This window comes from Oryza sativa, chromosome 11, assembly GCF_034140825.1.
Source record: "Oryza sativa Japonica Group chromosome 11, ASM3414082v1".
NCBI lineage: Eukaryota > Viridiplantae > Streptophyta > Magnoliopsida > Poales > Poaceae > Oryza > Oryza sativa.
Window position 1 is genome coordinate 28,337,818 of NC_089045.1, and position 21,974 is coordinate 28,359,791.

The 21,974-nt window shown below is 39.3% G+C and overlaps 1 protein-coding gene across 1 annotated transcript; it reads right to left on the minus strand.

Annotated features, from left to right (window-relative positions):
- Positions 1-288: 288 nt before the first annotated feature.
- On the minus strand, positions 289-4,238 carry LOC4351054 (disease resistance protein RGA5-like). Its single transcript, XM_015759915.3, has 3 exons — positions 3,229-4,238; positions 853-2,872; positions 289-715 (listed from the first exon to the last, which is right to left on the minus strand). The coding sequence occupies exons 1-3, from the start codon at positions 4,062-4,064 to the stop codon at positions 641-643; spliced, it is 2,931 nt and encodes a 976-aa protein (XP_015615401.3). The 5' UTR covers positions 4,065-4,238; the 3' UTR covers positions 289-640.
- Positions 4,239-21,974: the final 17,736 nt, after the last annotated feature.

Sequence of the window (21,974 nt, forward strand, 5' to 3'; positions counted from 1 at the left end):
ACTTCAAGGCAGATAATCTTAAATTATTTCTGCAGAGACAATATATTTCCAGAGAAAAAAACATATTATAATACAAATGAAATTTATATGCTTTACTTAAGACTGAGAATGCATCATGTTTTTGCAGTCATTGTGGCAATGTAATAGAGAGCTAGAAATAAGGGGCCTCACATCCATCTCTGTCGTCAGTAATGAAGATTAAGGACCGGAGAACCATGTTTGCAAAGGATTGTTGATCAAGACGTTTGATTAAAAAAAACATTCTTGATCAAGAGGAGACACTGCAAATGAATTTGGGAAATGTTTTATTGCTCACTGCTGAATGTTCAGAGGTTGTCTGGAACTAGGTATACTCGATTCCGTACTGATATTTTTGCGGAGTTCTGTCAGACAAAATAACCCAATCTAACATTCGATCAACATGTGGTCCATTGCAAAATACAACATGCATATGATGATCTGAGAGTACTATGTACACACCTTTTGCACAGCCCCATCATAACAAAGAAAAAAAAAGATGTAAAGGTGAGCACTGAGTAGATAGAAAGATGAACTCAACACAAGTTTGTCTGAACTGTACATCTTTCATGTTCTGCTTGATTTTGGATCCCCTCTCATTCAAGTTGTAAACGTGAATGATTCAAGAACTTTCACTGGCCATGCTGTCTGGTGCCCTGTTTTCTTCCATGTCGGAGTCTTCCATAGGATCCTCTGACTGGAAATTTGAAATAAAGTACTTGTTAACACAAATAGATATATAAAAATCATGGTAAGACAGGTATAGTAGGTAGCTGGACAAGGCAACTAGTAAATAAAAATGAACCTTTGTAAGGTATATGTATATATATGTACCTGTTGCTCCTCTTCATCATCCAAGACCATTTTATCTTCATCCGATCTGCGCATTTCAAGGGTTGGATGCTTGGGATGGATGTCGGCTACGTGCCTCAGCACATTCTCAACCTCCTCCACCTCCCATTCTACAGCATCCTCACACAACAGATCAATGGTGACTTCCTCGATCGAAGCCAGGTTCCCCAAGCCAACATCAAAATTGATATCCTCAGAATCTACCACGTTGATGTTGAACTCCAGTTTTCTAACCTTTGGCATTGCTCCTGGTTGGAACACCAGCCCACAATATTGAATGAATGTGCAGTCTGTCAGAGATGGGAATGCACCAGCGCCAATCACAAGCCATTCACTTTCTCTGTTGATCTGTATCCAAAGAACCTGAAGAGCCGGCAACCTCCCAAGTTTCTCGACATGCTCCTGACGCATGTCGCAGATGGACAAGTCCAGAAAGGAAAGGTATGGGAGATCTATCGGGAAATTGAACCACACAGGTAGTACAGTGAAGAAATACATGGGTTTTATCCCAAGTACATGAATGTGTTGGGGAAGGTCCAAGAACTCTGGTAGGGAATCCAAATGGACGATTCCATGTACTCCCCGCAGAATTAGACGGCGGAGTTTGTGTAGATTGCACAATACCTCACCGAGAATTCTCCCGATGCTCGAGACCTCAGACGACCACACCTGAATTGTAAGATCTCTTAGTTCTGTCAGGTTACCCAATGCTTTTAGCAAGCTGAAGGAGTCACCATTAACATCAATAGAGGATGTTCTTCGAAAAACATCTACCGGGGACAACTCCAGCAGTGATGTCAATTCACCAATCCTGTCTGACAGTGATATATTTTCAGGAAAATATAGGAACATCAATCTTCTTAGCTGATAAATAGCCGGTGGCAGTTCTTTTATACTACGACTTCTATGCACGTCTAGAGTCTGCAAAAACTGAAGATTTCCTATCTCATTTGGGAGCTTAGTGATACATCCACAGTGTAGTCTCAGGTACCTTAGGTGAAATAAGTTCCCAAGATGCTTAAGGTGGTAGCTCTCCTCAAAATGACAATTATATAAATCCAACACACGTAAAATTGGAAAGATTGTAATTGCCGGCGTCATATGAACATCTGCGCGAAGAAGAGAGAGGAACCTTACTTTTGGCACAGTAGCCTCTGGTATAGTGTGCACTACATTGCAATCTCGGAGGGATATCCGGTGAGCTTTACTGAGTGAAGATGCGCCTCGCTCCTGATCCAATATGGTAACAAAATTCTCCTCATTTGAGAGGGAAAGGATGAGGTCAAGCACCATGTCATGCACTCGACAAGATATTATTGCGTTGTCATACCCATCTTTGTAATACATAAAGTCATTTTCATCCCAAGGTTGAATCATGCTTCTATTTATGAGCTCATAGAAATAATTCTCTCCTAGCTCAACCAGCACATCGTCCTTTTGATTTGTTGTTTTTTGGACAACACCTTCGGCTATCCACATCCGTACCAAATGGTCTCTACTAATTATAAAATCTTCTGGAAATATACTTAGATACAGTAAACATGTCTTGAGGTGACACGGTAGATCATAATAGCTAAAAGACAATATCTTTGTCATGTCCTCAACCTTGGGCTCTTCGGTAAGTCCGCGACCAATAGAATTAAACACATCATGCCATTGATCCCTTGTTTGTACCTGCTTGTTGGCTAAGAGACTAGCTATAGTTATAATGGCTAACGGCATCCCAGCACATTTCTTCAATATACCTATTGATACTTGTTCCAGTTCTGGAGGACACCCATTATCATGCTTAAATATCCTTTTGTAGAATAGCCTTTTGGAGGCATCATCAGAAAGAGGCTTCATCCTATAAATTGCATCATCATGAGAGCAACATGCTTTAGAAACTGTAACTTTGCGTGTCGTGGTTATTATTCGACTGCAAAGCTTGTTTCTGTAGAAAGCACACTTGATATATTCCCACAGTTTTTCATCCCATATATCATCAATTATGATGATGTACCTGTATGTTATTTTGTCAAGCATATATAGTTAGCAATATGAAGGCATATATAACTAATTTGTTTTCAATTTTTGTAGTAAGCTGTTAGTAAGTTATCTTTGGGAATGTGTATACCAACACTAATACCACTACAACTTAATTTGTTGTTGCTGGAGAAGAAGGGGACCTCACCAGTTTCCTCATGTGCATGAATCTTTGAGGAAAGTTAAGTGTTGCGAATGCGAGAAACTGCAGATTGTTTCAAATTCTTTCCCTTAATTCATTTGCGCTAGTACCTCAATCATGGAAATTAAAATGGACACTACTGTATTTGTGTGGAGTGATGACTAGCTACTATTGTGTAGCAGAGTACATACCTTTTGTTCTGAACAAAATCTCGAAGTTCATTAATAAGGAGGCGTTCATCCATCCTTGAGTTATGAATGCTAATATACCGCTGCCTATCAAGGTCATATATCATGTCCGTCAAAACTTTCTTCAAGTCAGGATTTTGACCCACCGAAACAAAAGCCGCGCAGTCGAATTGGCCTCTGAGCTTGTCATACACAACCTTAGCAAGAGTCGTCTTGCCCAATCCTCCAAATCCAACAACGGACACGATATTCAGTTGGTCGTCGTCTGCAGGCCTAGACAACATGCCGATCAGCTCATCTCTGGCCTCTTCGATGCCAACAAGCTCTGTGATATCCTTGTAAAGAGCAAGGATCCGGGGATCCACGGTGGCCGTAGCCGGAGTCGTTGCAGCAGCTGCTGCATCGAACTTGTACCTTGCTCGCAGCTCTGCCACCTCATCTGCAAGCTCCTTGATGTCACAGATCCCTTCGGCGATCTCACGGCGAGCTTTCCCTTTCCTGATCAGATCACTCGTCTTGCGAAGGATCCTCTTGAAGAATCCCTGGTTGATAGGATCGACAAGGTTGCTGCCCTCTGCGACACGCACGACAAAGGCGTCGATGGCATCCTCGATGGCATATGATAGCTCCCTGACATTAGAGGCCCAGAGCTTGACATCGAGCTCTACCATCTCCCTTGGAACCTTGGCAACTCTCTCGAGGGCGATGTGCATCGCTGCGAGCTCCCGGGAGAGGGACTCGACGTCGTTCTTGACGCCCTTCTGTAGCTTGTACTCCTCCTTGAGAAGCTCAGCTAGCCTTGGGAGCACGCTGCCTATGGCACCCATGGCGAGCTCCATGCTGGTGGGAGAAGGAGCTTTGCTTGTGGAGTGAGGAAAGTGAATGCCTGGAGCTGGAGGAAGAAGAAGGAAGAAAATTGGTGGTGGATGGAATCTTGGCAAAGTGAGAGTGCCTGCGAGATGTTGCTGAGAAACTTCATTTTTTCTATCACTTTGTGGAAAGTTGTTAGAAAGAGACATGCACTGCATCTTCTCTCTGTTTACTCATTGTTATTAGAAAGAGGACAAGGAGTTTCAGCAACCCGTTGCTCATCAAGATTCGCGCAGAACATACAGTACACTAGTTGGTAAAGCTGTTTTTTTTTTAGCAAATACTTGGTAAAGCTGTTTTATTCCGTTTTATTTGTGCTGTCATGGATTCCTCATTAAAATTTGAGAAAATTCCTTGCGTGCCCCTGGAAAGTTGGCATTGAAGAGATCACAGAGCTTTATGTGCATATGTATTTGTAAAAGAGAGAAATGTGCAATTGTATTTATTAATGGAAATGATTTTTTTTTGCATTTGTAATGTGCAAATGTAATTTTGTATAGTTGTGCAAACATATATATTTTTCAAATGGCTATTGTCTGTATAAATGTGCAAAAGGAGATGAAGGTTCAAATTTTTAAGAGAAATTTTCTTCTATGCCCCTGATAAGGGATCAAGATAAAAACAGATTTTGTAGAAAGCACACTTGATATATTCCTACAGTTTTCCATCCTATATATCATCAATTATGATTATGCACCTGTATGTTATTTTGTCAAGCATATAAGGGATCAAGAGAAAATAGATCTCTCTTGTATGCAAAGCTAACGGCAGGGGTATGTAAGGGATCAAATCAAAATTTCAGGGATATGGGTGAGATTAAATAAATTTTAGAGGTAGACTAAAATAACTTTATTTTTAGCCTCCATCCTTTATTCCGAACTAAGATAGGTTTTATTCCTTTAATACCCTTTAACTACACTTACTTATTCACCCATCAATACTATGTACTTTCACATTTTTATCTCAACCTCATTTTTCATACCGAGAGTCAAAGATGATGTTATTTTGAAATGAAGGTAGTACTTTTTCAGATACAACAATAATTCAATGCTGACCTCTGAGTATGAAAAACTTCTTCATTTCACTCAATCATTAATGTTCCATCTTCTAATCAATATCGGTGAATCTACACTAGTGACACAACAATAGGCCAGTTAGAACTCCCCAATAAACATCGCTGATTTATGTTACTGTTGATGCTCAATAAATGGTTCAATCAAAGCTCAAGCAGGAACCATGGTGATATAAAATTCATTCAGTGGAAAGGAACGCACAGACGGAGATGATGAACAGAAAACTCCATTTTCGAACCTGCTAGTATGAAAGCCTCTACTGAGCTTGTAAGCATAGAAGCATTAGGAGTGTATAGCCAGCTGTTGTTTTTGGAGATGTTGCATGTAATTATCTATAGTTCGAAAACTGAGCGAGTATTAATCATGCCTGCACACTAGATGAAAATTGGGCATGAGAGGCATCCGGAATCTAGTTTTTACGTAGACTTCTTCTCCATTTCAGATTATAAGTCGTTTTGACTTTGATCAAAGTTAAACTATTTCAAGTTTGACTTTGAATTAAAATTATTAAACTACTTCAAGTTTGACTGAGTTTATAGAAAAAAATACTACCTCTATCCCATAATAATTTTAATTCTAGAATTTGAATTTGTCCCAAAATAATTATCACAGTAAAGTATAATGGTCCCATTAATCACTTCTCATTCAAACTTTTCCCTATTTTACCCTTAACTAACATTCCACTCTTACCTCACCATTTAATAAGGACCATCATAGTATTTCTTCTCAAATCTTAATATATGCTAAATAAACTAGAATTATAATTTATATGTGACGGAGGGAGTAGTAATATTTTTAAAGTTTGACTAAGTTTATAGAAAAAAGCAGTAATATTTTCAACCCCAGAAAAATATATTATGAACATATATTCAATTATCGATTTAATAAAACTTATTTAATGGTGTAAATATTATTATATTTGTCTAAATATAATAATATTTACAACATCAAATAAATTTTATTAAATCTATAACTGAATATATATTTTTCTTGGTTGAAAATATCTCTATTTTTTCTAAAAACTTGATTAAACTCGAAGCAACTTTAATATTTACCAAAGTCAAAAAGATTTGTAACACGAAAGTGAAAGGGATGGAGTATCCATATACGAGAGAAGCCCAGAAGTGCCGGTAGGCCCAGAGAACTAGTTGGAGTTGCATCAATCGCAATAGTAGCGACCCAATCCTGGCCGTCCATATTGAGCAAGGGGTTCATAAATCATAATATGAAAGTCTTCCTACTGTAAATGAATTATTGCTATCAGAAAGTGATTAATCAGTGCTGATTGCTGAATATTCGGACTTCCACAGAATGTTTGCAGGTACACTTTGATTCCGAGTGATCGATATACCTTGATGATGACTCTTGCTCATTCTAATTGATGGTTAGGGTAGCATTAGCAGTTGGATTCCATAAAAAAGTTACCATATTCGCCTATGTATTATGGTTCATGACTTGCAGTCTCGCACACCTGGAACACCACAAAACTGTATATTTGCGGTCTCCTTCAAAAACCAATTCAAGTTCACGATTAGTTTATTTGCTGAATTTCTTTAGAAAGCTAACTTTGCCATTCGGCCAAGCGTATCATTCTACCACGTGGTGTGTTCGGAACTCCAAGTTCCCAACTCCCTTACTTCGTTTTTCGCGCGCACGCTTTTCAAACTGTTAAACGGTGTATTTTTTTAAAAAAGTTTACATACAAAAGTTGCTTAAAAAATCATATTAATCTATTTTTGAGAAAAAAAAATAGCAAATACTTAATTAATCACGTGCTACTGGACCACTCCGTTTGGGTTGAAAACAGTTTCGTGGTGGTTTCCATCTACTATACTAGTTAGCACCCCACGTCTTTGCCGCGGGTTTCGTAGTTTTATCGTCAAACAAAATTATAGTTTTAAATGGTTAGGTGCAAAAGGCAAGAATGTACCATTCTTCAGAACATGTTCAGACTCATGTGTCGCAATACCTACTTAATCATACATAGTAATACTTGTTTGGACACAACAATAGTTAAATGCTTTGCCTTTGAGAATGAGAAATGTTTCCACATTTCACTCAAATCATCATTCTTCTTCTTATCAACATATCAAGCAGAGCAATTCTGCTTCTTGTCCTGACAAGAAGCCTAGCATCGCTGCTTTGCGTTACTGTTGATGCTCGATAAATGGTGCATATACTCAAACGGTTAGCTGGAACACAATGGTGCTATAAATTCATCTGGTCGAGAGGAATGGGTAGATGGAGATGATGAACTTTTTTTGAACGGAAAACGGCACAAGAGTGCGCCTTTTCATTGAATATAGAAGGAGAAAATACAACCCCTAAGGATAAAGCAAAAAAGACTTTAAGCTATAAACTATACAATGTGTGGGACGAATTCGCACAATCTTTTTGCCCCTGCTGATGGAGATGATGAACTGAAAGCTCCATTTTCAAACCTACTAAATGAAAGCCTCTGCTGAGCTTGCAGTAAGCATGAGAAGCATTGGGAGTATTGCCACCAGTTGTTCTTGGAGAACTGGCGTGTAAGTATCTATAGTTCAAAACATCACTATACATTTATGTTTGTTCTTCCAATCTCAGCCGCTAACAATGTACTACAAATGCAATGTTTTCAGGAGCATCTTTGCCCTTCTCCTCTACCTCTTTCAGCCGTCATCTGTATTATTCTCTTCTTGAACCAAGTTGATGCAGCTAGCTAGTGATTTAAAGAACTGTACATGGATTTCGATCGTGAGATGGTGCTAATGCGTTCCTTGGGTTAGTTTAGTTGAGTATTAGAGTCTGACTGAGGGTGGTATACTGGTTTGTCTCTGTTGTTTGGAAGAACAGTGTGGTAATTGAGTCCCCATTCTTTTGTACTTTCAGAGTTTCAGTAAAGATAGAATTTCGAATATAATCGTGAGATCTAGCTCCTTAATGTGAAAGGAAAAAAAAATAGAAGGTCCCATTACATGGCTGCACAAGAAGGTTTTAACCGTTCTCTAATTAAATATATAGTAAATACATAAGCTAAGTGTGTCTTTTGATAGTATCAGCAGATGCCCAGTAGGAATTTTTTTCCATTTCCTTAAAAAAGAGAAAATCTTCTCGTTTTCCACATATTGCTGATTTATATGGGACAGCTCACCCAACTATACATTTTATTTGTCAGTAGCTAGCATTAATACAGTAGTTCAACTCTTTTATTTCCTAGTACTTGTTAGATACCTTTTATTTTTCATACTGTTATGATTTCGCCCAAAATGCGGTTGACCCAACATTGGTTACTACACCTCTGTTATAGCTATGTCAATTCTAGCAATACAAATTGATGCTTTGTTCTGGTGAAAGTGTAATACCAGTCCAAAGTACAAACCAATGCATGTGCTCTTTGCCTGTCACAACAATACAAGTTCAGCTCAGTCAGTAGGACGTTATGTACAAAGTGTGCAGTTTTGGTACTTCAATCTCACACTCTTACTCAAGGTTGAGAATATGCGGGGAAAAAAATGCTCGTTATGATAGTTTATTATTAGTTAGTAGAATGCCATGTCATGATTTGTTTAGCACTTTATATAGCTTGCATTTGCTGGAGATAGTGGCATCTTTCCGAGGCTTGAGAAACATCGGGAATACATAAGAGCTACGATGGTATCAGAGATGGAGTCGATCATCTCTTCAAAGGACAATAACATACGGTAGAAGATTTTCAGCCCAGTGGAGAATAACATTTCTTGATTTCTTCCCATTTCAACTACAACAAATTAATGCAACTTGGTAGCATTTCTGGCCTGGCCCTTATCAGCTCGATCAACAATGCTACAACGACATAGCGTACGCAAAATCAAATGCAAGCTGTAGCAACAGACTTTTTTTCTGCTGCATCTTGATTCCAATTTATTCTTCCACTTGTGGAGCAGTTAAAGGATTCCACTAGCCTTGTCAATCGTCCTGATTTCTCTCTAATTCATCATGAACTCCGGACACACATATAGGAAATGTATATTGCAGATTGGGATGGGAAGCACAGGGAATTCAGGCATGTCGTTGGTTAGGTTTGATCTTACAATTTCTTATGTTTCTTGCATGGCGCCATTCAATGACAGCTTTACTACCATCCTTCGAGGAACAAAATCATGTGGTGTTCATTGTAGCAGCATGCACATATGTCTACAACTTGTGTCTTAAGCATGATTAATTTTTGAAGTCTACGAGTGGTTGCACACAATCATTCAATCTTGATGACCCTACTTTCTGAACATGTACTTAAGTAGTTTTCAGCCACACTGAAAGGTAGAAGTGCTGCAACAAATTAAACTAGCTAAAAATATACTCCCTCCTTCCCTAAATGTTTGACGCCGTTGACTTTTTTAAATATGTTTGACCGTTCGTCTTATTTAAAAACTTTTGTGAAATGTGTAAAACTATATGTATACATAAAAGTATATTTAACAATAAATCAAATGATAGGAAAAGAATTAATAATTACTTAAATTTTTTAAATAAGACGAATGGTCAAACATTTTGAAAAAAGTCAACGGCGTCAAATATTTTGGGATGGAGGGAGTATAATAGGTTACTGACAATGAAACAAATTTCTCCTTTTATTATGTGGATTGCGATGAGTAATTAATCTGCAAATGGTCCGAACCATATGCTGGAACTAAAGTCAAGATGAACAATCCAGACAATTGAATGCGTATAAATTAAGAAACTAGATAGAGAGGCAAAGATAGATGTAGAAGCACATGCAATGGTGCCATCTCGATATATAACTTGTTGAACAGTGCTTGCTACTCCAAGATCTTGTGTGATTTTGCTCTATGGGCGCTTGTGATGTTGATAGATTTGCTTGAGATTTCCACAGGGGGTTTTTTCTTCTTCTTTTGGAGGCTCCAAATTAGAAGATGCATGCACTTTGATGAAAACTACTCTAGCTATCCAAAGCTACAAACTGATTTGATCTTGTTCGTCAGAGTCTGCTAGCTTGTGGGAGTGAGAGGCGTCAGGGACGTGGCTAGATGATCTGATGAGTAGTCCGCGAGCTTCGCTCCTGTAGTCAAAGTAGGCCATTTTGATTTTTGAACAAACTTTGTCATGTCTAGGTGAAATTAGTATGTTTTAATTTGATTAAAGCTAACTTTTCACTAATTAGTATGTATGCTCAAACAAAGATAAAATGTCACATGTGAATGTACAGTACATTGGATATCTATCATGCGTGCTGACGTCTACAATTGCACATTGTATATTTTCTAAATATATCGATCACGTGCTTTTCTTTATCATGAACATACACACAATTTCTGTGTATTGCTACTCAGACATATCCAATTAATGGGCTCTGTATTTTAACACATACCAGAATGTAGAGTATCTTGCAATAGGACTATAAAAACAAGCCAATTCCATCCTTACATAGCTAGCAAGCCTATCCATGTCCACACCAATTGGAGGAAACGAAAAAGATCAAAATAATATAACATATATACACGTATATATTATTAGATGTTCAAGGAGCTAGATTTTGGAGCTCTGAATTCTATGTGCATATATGTAGGTAGAATGTTCAATATAATTGTGAAGGATGGTGGACATGGGAGGCTTTGGGAACTAAATTACCTAGCATCATGAGAGATACATCTCTTTGTGCTAATTTGCATCATTTTAGAACAGATCATAGCACCGTATGCATCTCCAATGATGGGGGCCGTCAATAAGCACGTGTGCGTTGGGCAACCGAATAGGGCTTCCGAAACAGGTGTCTCCGGTTTTTTCATATTTTAGTTCATGGTAATGCGTTTTAAAGATCTCTCATTTCATTTTTAAAAGTTTCGTTTGTCCTCTTTTACTGATTTGGTTAGAACGGGTTTATATTCTCCAGCTTCAATAAAATGCTAGGTGGCAATCATGGTCACCTCAAAGAACTATTACTCATGAGATGACGATGTAATTATGGCCACATCAAATATTCCATTTCCCCGCTTAACCAAAATAAATCATTGCATCAAGACACGACTCATCTTGGAACGAAGTGAAAAAGTGAGTCTATGCCTTGTGCAACTTTTGTGAATATCTAAGAGTCCGAAGTAAAAATCTATTATTTTGTTTCTTCGCATTTTCTATCTACAGGCCTTCGATCATTTTATATTTTACATTGGGGCCTCAAATTCTTGGATAGGGCTCTTGTCCAATGTCGTGTCAAATAAATGAGCCTTACCCTCTCGAGGTTAGTCCAAGTCGATTGGCATACTTAGGGGATATTGACATGGAGCAGACTTGCTAGCCTAGATGATGCATATTGGGTCGCTACAGCATATGGTGTGTTCGATTGCCCAGGTTGGCAAATCTTTTTATGAGATCAAATCAATGTGTGTCATACAGAACTTCACCACATTTATCTCTCGAGTTATAAAAAGAAATAATATGTGGTATAATTTCAATTTAGATTAGCTTACTGACCAAGTCAGTCATGCATCTTCTTCTGTTATGCTGGATTCTGGAAGGCGACCTCTTTGCCTCTGCGGTGGATGATGAGTGTGTTGTTGCAGTGAAAAATTAGTCACCATGTTACTTTGAATGTGATTCAGATTCGGAAGCAGAAGAGATTCCACTAGCATGAACTTGCTATAACTCTCACACAATTATCTGCAGCCGTACTGCAAATATATTTCGATTAATCACAAGTTGTAACACATGGTACATTTAATTTTGTGGGAAGTAGCAGTGGTGGAGTAGTTTTGGAATATGTGTTGTTCATGTTGCATTGTATTTTCCAGAGCATTTAATTCTTTCGATGAGGTGTTTGCGGTACACTAAAGTGAATCTAATACTTCCTCGATTTCATATTATAAGTAGTTTTGATTTTTTTTAAGTTTGATAAATTTTATAGAAAAATATAGTAGTATTTTTAACACAAAACAAACGTTTTATCAAAATGTATTCAATACTAGATTTAATGAAACTAATTAAATATTTTAGATGATGTTAAATTTTTTAAAAAATATGAAATGGAGGGAGTAGGCCCTTTTTCTTTTCATTTAGTTCTCAAAGTCCTGTTTTTGGATTGTGATTTCCACAAGGCAGTAAAAGAAGTGGTATATATTGCTGTATTTTCTCAAGTACCATAAAATTTAACAAGCTAATAAATAGAGGTAATATAAGAGTCGTGGAGGGTGTGTGCTTATATATGAACTCTACCGAACTACATATATATCCCATTGGTACAACCCAACGGGCAAAGACAATCCAAACTCATAAGCTAGCTAGCTGCATAAATCAGAGTGGCTACGTAATGTACCGACCGAATATGGGCCGTAATAACTTGTACATGAAACATGGTTGCGCATTACTAGAGATGGGATAGCTCCCGTGCGCCAAAAACACCAGGGAACAGGCAAAATCCACACGGTAACAACGTTACCGAGTACCACCGCACGGTAACAGACATACGGCGGCTTCATCGGTTTCCCGTGCGCACTTCCAGGGTGTTTCACGATTTTGCGCACGGCATGGCCCAAACCATACTGTGTGTGCTTAAACACACGGGAAGGTTCCCGGAGCATTCTATGTAACGGAGTCTTCAAACGGAACGGCGATAGATTAGTTCTTGGTTTTGGCTTGGGAGACATCGGATTGTATTTCGATCCTACAATTTACATGATGCATACATAGCATTTGGCGATCGGTACATAAATCGTCGACCTCACTCCTCTTTGGCAATTGGCAGGGTTAAGTGGGATCCATGCCAGCTCAATTGTTTGTCACTACTTTATCGTCTTTCCATGACTCTCTTTTCTGTGTGGGCGAGTGTGTGTTTTTGGTGGCTATAAGCTATAACTTTTCAAAAAAAAATGGAAGCTTTCATTGAACTCAATAGATTACATCGAGTGGTTATATATATATATATATATATATATATATATAATATTGAGAACATTCTCGATCTCTACGTAATTATGATATACAGTAAAAAAACTAATACATTTTCTCAAGACGGCTGAAAAAAAGTTCATGAAAAACCCATGAACACCCTCTCCAAACACAAACATGCCAAGGACACCAACCTTGCATACTCAGCTTCTGGAATAGATATAACCCACCTTGGTTGTACAAGCAAACTATTCTCTTCGTCTCAATATAAGTGCAATCTAATATGGATATGACATATTCTAAGACTATGAATCTAAATAGTTGTATGTCCGTAGTCGTAAGATATATATATATGTGTGTGTGTGTGTGTTACATCTGTACTAAATTATACTTATATTGGAATGGAGGGAGCACTAGATTATGCATGAAGGGCCTATTATAGACTAAGCCCATATAAAGGGTTGTAGAATACAAATTTCCTACTTCTCCTAGCAAGGCATGTTACATACCAAATTGCCTACTTCTCCTAGCTAGAATACAAATTTGTATGACATAACCAACTTAAAATATCAAGGGATAGAGGGAGTATATCTATATGGTGTGCCATGAAGGCTAGCCTGAGTTATTCTTCCATACATTACTCTGATTTAGAAACAAGTTATCCTGATTTAGACTTGGAAGTCATCGGGAATATGGATGACTCATCCTAAAGGAATCATGGTAATTAACTTCTCGACATGCACACTTGTACATATTCCTAGTGCATTTGCTCCGTGCACTTTCAAGGATCTTTTTGATGCTGTCTAACTAACTCGTTTCATGTTTCATGTTTTATCTTAATTGTAGCTGACATAAGAGCTCAATGTTGTGCAACTTGGTTTCGTAGCGTCAAAGATACACATGACGAAACAAATGTCGGATATTTTCCATCCAGTTATGTTAGTTGTGATTGTGGAGGCTGAGCATCCCAACCGAGATGTTTCTAGATCTAGAGTTTCATTTTGGAAGAACTATTTTCACAAACCGAGAAGTCCTGCTCAAAAAATTGACTGCTTTCCTTCCTGACTTTCCAGAATGGTTTGTGCTAGCTAGTTCGACTGCTCGAGCTTAATTAACTAGAGGATGGATAGGCCTATGTCATTTCTGATATTCATGTATATAAGCACTACTTTTTATTTAGCCGACAATGGAAGAGATTATCTTTGCATTTCTGCATGTTCATTAGAAATGGTAGTGAATTGATGAGTGCTTCAAATGAAGTTACTAAATGATCGAAAGAGTTGGTATCAGGGTTTAATGATTCGGTTTGCTGATTACGATAGGGGTGGCCGAAATACCGAAATTTCGGTCCAAAGTTTTGTGAACTTTTTAATAAATTTTGACTAAATTTGAACAAAATATTACCAAATTCACCAAAAAATGAAAAAAAAAATTTAAAATTTCGGCCAAAATTATATCGTATCGGGGGGTCCGATAGAACTGAACATTTGGATATTTCGATCCGAAATTAACTGTGAACCCTGGTTGGTATATAAGAATATTCACACTCGCCATAGAACTGGTTGCTACTTAATAAAAAGTACGATCTATATATCAAGTACTGGATATATAGCTTTATAGTGTGGAATCAAGATAGTACATGATAGTAGGGCGAGCATCTATATATGCCTCTATCATGTGTGTGCAGTGCTAGCACATGCCATTTATTAGTAGACTATTTTTTTAAATTAAGCTTCAATGTGCTACCTATTACACATGTTGTGGTTACACACTGAGAAAGCCATGCATGACGGGAACATTGCAAATTTGCAATATCACTTCTAAGTGAGGATTACACTGAGGAGTGTATTTTTTGTTGAATAGTCCCACATTGATTGTGGAAGAGCTAAGGACCTAAGATATAAGTGGGGAAGCCCCTCACCTCAATGGTTAGCTTTTGGGGTGGGAAAGACCCTTTACGATCCTATATTTTTGCTGCTCTTGCCGAGTGTTTTTGGCACTTGGGGAGAATCTCCCATATCAGAGGTGTAGCTTGGGAGAGCCACATATATATGACAATATGCAAATAGCTTTTGTGAAACTTTTGTCCATCCATGCAAAGAATATATACGAGCTTAGCTACATTTTGGGAGTAGGTGACATCGAGAATCAACATGTGGCAAGGTGATCCTCTGGTTCAACTTCTCCATCGCGCATGCATACCTCTAACATCTCAGATTGTGGAGTTTAACGAGTACTCTAAGCTAGAGTTGTTAATTGATCTCTTTGCTAGTACTCTGTCCCAACTATTAGACATCTGGTTACAAAATAATCTTCAGTTTCGGCCATGATTACCTAGGCCCGCGCATCCTTATGTCTGGTTTGTCTTCATCTCTGAAACAAGGGATCGCAAAGGAGGAACATCTATCAGATCATGAAACATGCAAGGATCATTTAGTGTGGTAATTCCTGCTACCAGCACAGAACATCACTTACACCGTTGATTACAAAGGATTCTTAAAGGGTAAATAGGTAACAAAAAATCACACAATTATAGATAGTAGTAATTGTTTCTGTTGAATTGAAGGCCAGGTTTCATCCATTGTCTAAAAAAATTTGTTTCTGAATAAAATCGTCAGACGCCATATTCCTTCATAAGTAACTAGTTAATTTGCGTTATAACTCCTAAGAGATGGCAAAGATATCTTCGAGTGTTCTTTAATTAGTCTGCAGCACCTGCTTGTTTATTTGGTCTTTCAAGTTAATCACGAATATTTCTGGTTGACTTGCAGCGTCGTCATCCGTTGTTCATATTCCCTAGTAAGCCATTTTGACTTATTAGGGAATTAAAAAGTAATTTGAGAAAACGGGAAACCAAACAGAATCGATCATGAAATAGATATACGGTTTAATTTGAGAGATTTTTCTTGGCTTCGTATAATGTGTAAGGACTAAATTATAAGCGCTCAGCTCAAGTTCTGTTGCAACTAACAAGCTACTTGATGAAAGTTGCTGACAATATGCTTGTGAATAAGTGTGTTGCCAACCATGCATATAATAAATACTCCATCCTTTTCCTCCCTAAATGTTTGACGCCGTTGATTTTTTTAAACATGTTTGACCATTCATCTTATTCAAAAACTTTTATGAAATGTGTAAAACTATATATATAAATAAAAGTATATTTAACAATAAATTAAATGATAGGAAAAGAATTAATAATTACTTAAATTTTTTGAATAAAACGAACAGTCAAATATTTTTCAAAAAGTTAATGGCATCAAACATTTTGGGATGGAGGGAGTACAAAAGTTCAGTACATTTACTAACCATCTACTAGTAAATAAAATCAAGCAAGCAGAACAAATTACAGAGCCTTCCTTGGATCTCTGCTCTGATTGAGATATCAAGGTTCATATGAACCTGCTGTCTGTTTCAATATAGTGAAAACATAATAATGACCTTCCGAAAATTGCGTACATATGTAAGATGTTAAATTAAGGTCGTCTCTGAAAGCTAAAATCACTACTCTTGGTGACAAAATTCAGATCATGGAAATTGGGCTCTGCACCGTATACAAAGTTGCAGACTTTTGAAGTACTAAATCAACCTAATCTACTGTACTATTTCTGTTGGGACAAAGTCCAACTAGCATATTCAATGTGTGTTCTGTATTCCATGTGCTCTAGATGAGCGAAGTTTACATATTTATACAACGGTTATCGAAGGGGAAGTTACAATGCTGTCGTTGTTCTTTTTAAGCAAAACCGAAGTGACTGACATGCGGGACAGTCCTTGGGTGTCCTTGTCATTTCCTCGGTGACAAGGTTGGGCTGCGCCCACCCAGAAAACTGGGCCGGCTCCCCAGGTCCCTAGCCATTGGCCCGGCTGCAGCCTGCGCCTCGGTCTGTAGACCGTGACACCTGCCCAGCCTTGTCTGTCGAGCCGGGTTGTTAGAGGTGGTTGGCGAGTGTGTAGTGTGTATTTATTGCCCTCCACTACTCTTCTGGGTCCATTTCCAACCTCGGTTCCTAAAGTCCTCCACATGCTTTGCTGCCCTTACTGGCTCCGAAGGCAGCGGCTCGCCCCAAGAGTCATGGTTGGCTCCGAAGGTCCTGCACGGCTCCGAAGGCCTCGGATGACTCCAAAGGCCTCGGGCAGCCCCGAAGGCCTTGGACGGCCCCGAAGGCCTTGGACGGCTCCGAAAGCCTTGGCTGGCTCTGGAGGCCATGGTCCCCTCCGCAGGCCTTGGTGAGCTCCGAAGGCCTTGATTGGCTCCGGGGGCATTAAGCCCCTCCGGAGGCCATGGTCTTCTTCGGAGGCCTCGGCTAACTCTGGAGGTCGTGACAACCTTCATACTTCCAGCTACCTCCGGTATCCAGGTACCATGATACCCGGAGCCTTGCTTGAGTTCGGTCGCCCTCCCGGGGGGAGGGGGCTCTGGAACTCGTGGTTACCGACGGAGGCTTGCTCCAATAATCCGGAGCCATTCCCCTAACAATTTTGTATGCATATTATACAATCTTTAAAGACCCGCATTAAAGTTGCTAACTGAAAATGCCACTAGTATCGCACTAGTTAGCTAGAAGTTTTTTTTCTACTTAAAAAGAAAAAAAGCAATGCAGTCAATCAAAGTCAATTGTCCTTTGCCCATGACTCCATGAGATATATATATATATATACACACACACACACACTCTCTTGCAGCCTAGTGACCATTGAAAGGTGCTGGGAAATTCAGAACAAGATTGTACTCTCTCCGTCCCAAGAAAAGCCTAATCCTGGATTTGAATCTAGACACATATGTAGCTAGAAACATAATGCATGCATCCAGTTTGTGCAAGGGAAAGAAAATAGCAGCATACATATAGTGGTTTCTTGAAGAGCATACACATTGATATGAGAACAACTCTAGCAACTAGCTTAACAGTATATACATCTCTCTCCAGATATCCAAAGTTCTAATATATCAATTAATCGATCCGGTTGTCGAAATGAGAGGCATCAGGACTTAGCAATGTACGACCACATCATCCGACTGTGCAATACATGCCAATCCATCCCTTGCGGGATTCGTTTACACGCCGCCTCCATAGATCACATGCCTGCAGGGCAACATCTTCCGGCCATTCTTCAGTACGTTTCATCATCAAGAATTAAATTAACTTGCTGCAACGGTCTGGGAATTCCTTCAACTCAGACAAAAGCGTCCTTAGCTCACACCAAGTTTACGTGTATGTTGATGTCTATTTTGTGCGTTTTGTATTTTTCGGGGCATTTGTAAATTGTAAATTTGCCGCTGGTTTTTTTTTCAGTTTTGCAAGAATGCCACTCGAAAGATAGTTCTAGTGGCATTTTTGCAATTTTCTAGTTGCAATTTTGCAATAACGATTCAAACCAGTAGCAAATTCACAACTGTACCGTCTTTTGTGCATAAGCATGCACACATTTTTTGTGTATTACTGTTATGAACGAGCCCATTGAGGTCACAATACGCCCAAGGATGGTTCGCTTGTATGTGAGCACTCTAATCCCCTCCAATCCGCCGAGCTCCCTGCCAACCACCACCACAAGCGCCATTGCCGCTGCTCTAACTTGCTGAGCTCCCACCGACCGCCGCCGCATCCACGCCCTCCCTCCCTCGCCGCCCAGCAGTAGCGGCTTCCAATAAATCTGGTGCACCTGGCAGATTTCGGAGCGGCTTTCCTTAGCCTCCGCTATCGAGCTTACCCGAGGCTCCCAGCGGTCCACAGCCTCTGTGCCATCGTTGTCGTAGGCGTCATCGTTGCGGTGAGCGTCGTTATCCTGTTCCACCCACCTGGCGGAGTTTGGAGTGGCTCTCCTCAGCCCCCGTCACCGCACTGACCCGAGGGTCCCGATGGTCCATAGCCTCCGTGTCATCGTCGTTGCGGGCACTGTCATCGCGAGCGGTCGTCATCATCGCGTAACACCCGCCGGGCGAAGCTCGGAGTGGCTCTCCTCATCCTCCACCCGAGGCTTTCGACAATCCTTGGCCTCCACGCCATCGTCGTGGCGGGCGTCATCGTTGCGTTCTCCCGCCTACTACTCCCGGTGCTTCCTTGCCTGGCTTGCCGTGCATGAGCTGTGTCGACGTCGAGATGGGGTGTGAAAAAGATGAATGCTAGAGAGAGGGGGGCAGGGAGATTGGCTATGTGGGGCCCACCATTGGCCAGCCAAATAGCGTGACCAATTTTAGCTTGTGAGGAGAAGGATTTGCCCAGCCAAATAGTTTGGCAAGTAGGTTGGAGATGCTATTGGAGCACATTTTAAATAGAATTTTAAAAAATTAGCTTGGAGAGCCCAATTGGAGAGGTTTGTTGGAGATGCTCTTAGCTGCCGTGTCTCTGTATAGGTGTTTAGCTTGGGTTTAATGATCGTCTTGGTTGCGACGAGGGAAGCACCTGTAGGCTGGCTGTTGTGGCCAGTGTTACAACTTTGCTTCGTATTGCTGGTAACTGCTCTTGTTTGGATGATCAACCTTTAAGGCTTTAACTATTCCAGAGGTGCAATATGGCTTCTTAATAATGCCATGCACCGTTAATTAGAAACACATTGTTACTGTTCTATGTATATGTGAGTGATTATTAATTGTTACTCCCTCCGTTTCACAATGTAAGTCATTCTAGCATTTTCCACATTCATATTGATGTTAATGAATCTAGACTTATATATATGCCTAGATTCATTAGCATCTATATGAATGTGGACAATGCTAGAATGACATACATTGTGAAACGGAGGAAGTACCTGATTGCTTGAAGTCTTTTCTCTTTTTTTTTAGAAAATACAATGCTTGATGTCCGATTTTGGGAGGTTTTCCTTACGCACCAACTGTTCCTCGTGATGAGTTCCGGGAATGCTTCTCGCCGAACGTCCGATCCCATTTGAGATCAGACGCTAAGCTCAGCAAGCCCTCCGGTAGCCTAGCTCCACATCTGAAAGGAAAAGGAGAAATATTAGCTTTAAATGATTTTTTTTTGACTATTTAGCCCTATCCGTGATCCAAGCTCGAGAGTTTTTAAGATGTTTAAGGGACTTTTAATATATTATAGAATATAATAGAAGGTTATGGCCGGCTTGTGTAGAAGATTTTGATCGAAGGGGTTTCCTTGAAATGTGGCTATACATGGCATTCTTTGTCAGTTCTAAAATGTGGTTGTGGTAAATTTGGACCTTTCGTCTTATATTTATCAAGATTAGGGGTCTAAATCTACAATTTTAAAGATTAGGTAGGGACCAGGTCCTCCAGGATGAAAGCATGCATTGAATAAGTTTTACTCTAGAGTAAAAGCTCTTCAACTATCTTCCCTCCTATGCTTGTCAATCGACAGTTTTACAAAAGTTTCCTTTATTTATTATTCCCCAAAATTCAACTGTGGGTGTGTTTAGTTTACGCTAAAATTGAAAGTTTGGTTAAAATTGGAACGATGTGACCGAAAAGTTAAAAGTTTGCAGAAAAAGTTTAGAACTAAACCAGACCTGTTTCAAGCTTAAAGGTAGGTTTTCGTCTGTTACTACCATTACTTCCAAGTATATATATAGATATATGTACCAGTATGACAGAGTAACACCAATCCATGGCAAAGCATGTGTTCTGCCTATTACTCACTCAATCCCAATCTGATTTTGGGATTGGAAGTCACTGGGAATCATGGTGTCCACGGCCATAGGCAAGCTCCATAATTATATGATCATGCGTGCAGGTCATCGCGTTGCTGGTGCTCTTCATAGTTTCTACACAGCCCTGGCAACTCTGCAATCAGCAGCTATCGTGTCACCTCTCGTCCTACCCTCTGCGGTGCGCCCGTTCTGAGCGATGCGTACATCACATGGAAATACACCAAGCGGCTAACTAGCAGTAGAGTGGTTTTGACTAGGCCAGTTAACATCATGTATATGATGCAAGCTAGTGTGTTGTATCTCAAGGAACTTTGCGATATTGCCTTCGGTGGCATTGTGCGGATCAGATGAGTAGAAAGAACTTTCGATAATGAAAGAAAGGCATTTTTAGCAGGTCCAAGGACAAATGGGGTCTAGGTGTATTGAACTTGTACATTCATAATGTGGCTCTACTTCTTAAACATTTGCATAAATTTTTATACTGCACAGGATTTGCCTTGGGTTAGGCTGATTTGGGCTTCTTATTATAGAACTAAAGTTCCTTATATGGTTTTCAATAAGGGATCTTTTTGCTGGAGAGACATAATTCAGTTAGCTGATATGATACATTTAGAGCCATTTCATAATGCACATTGCATTCAGGTTCTACAGTCTTATCCTAGGATGATCTTTAGAATGGTGAGATTAAAAAGATAAGATACCCTGATCTTTTTTTCCCAAGCTTCTGTGAGATGGGAATCTATGGTTTTTTTCCTGAATCTTAAGCTTGAAGACTGTTTTCACCTACCTTTGGATGATAGGGCCTATGATCAATTTTTGCAGTTGCAATCTGATTTAGGCTCTCTTTCTCTTAGTCCAGGGAAGGAGGATTCCTGGTCCTTCATTTGGAATTTACATATTTACTCTGCTCAAAAGTTTTACAAGGCTAATTTTGCTGGAATTAATGTTCCAGAGCCTTTTATATGGATCTGGAAAACAAAATGTGTGAAGAAAATTAAAGTTTTCATGTGGTTGCTTATACGGGACAGACTGAATACAAGGGTACAAGGGACAGGAGAGAGAGGTTGGGCTTGCAATAAGAGTAAGGATAATAATGGATTATAATTCAACTATAAGTTTATAATCAAAAGAGATTAAAACAAGAGGAGTGTTGGCTATCATACAAAAGTTAGCTATACATGCTTGCTCCAAGACATTTACAAATCTATAATGAGAGAAAAAGATAGTAGACAAAAAAAATATAGAGCCAATCTTATATTTAATCTCTTATAATTGTGAGCTTTAATATGAGCTAATAGCCAATGGAGTACTTAGTTAGCTATACTTATA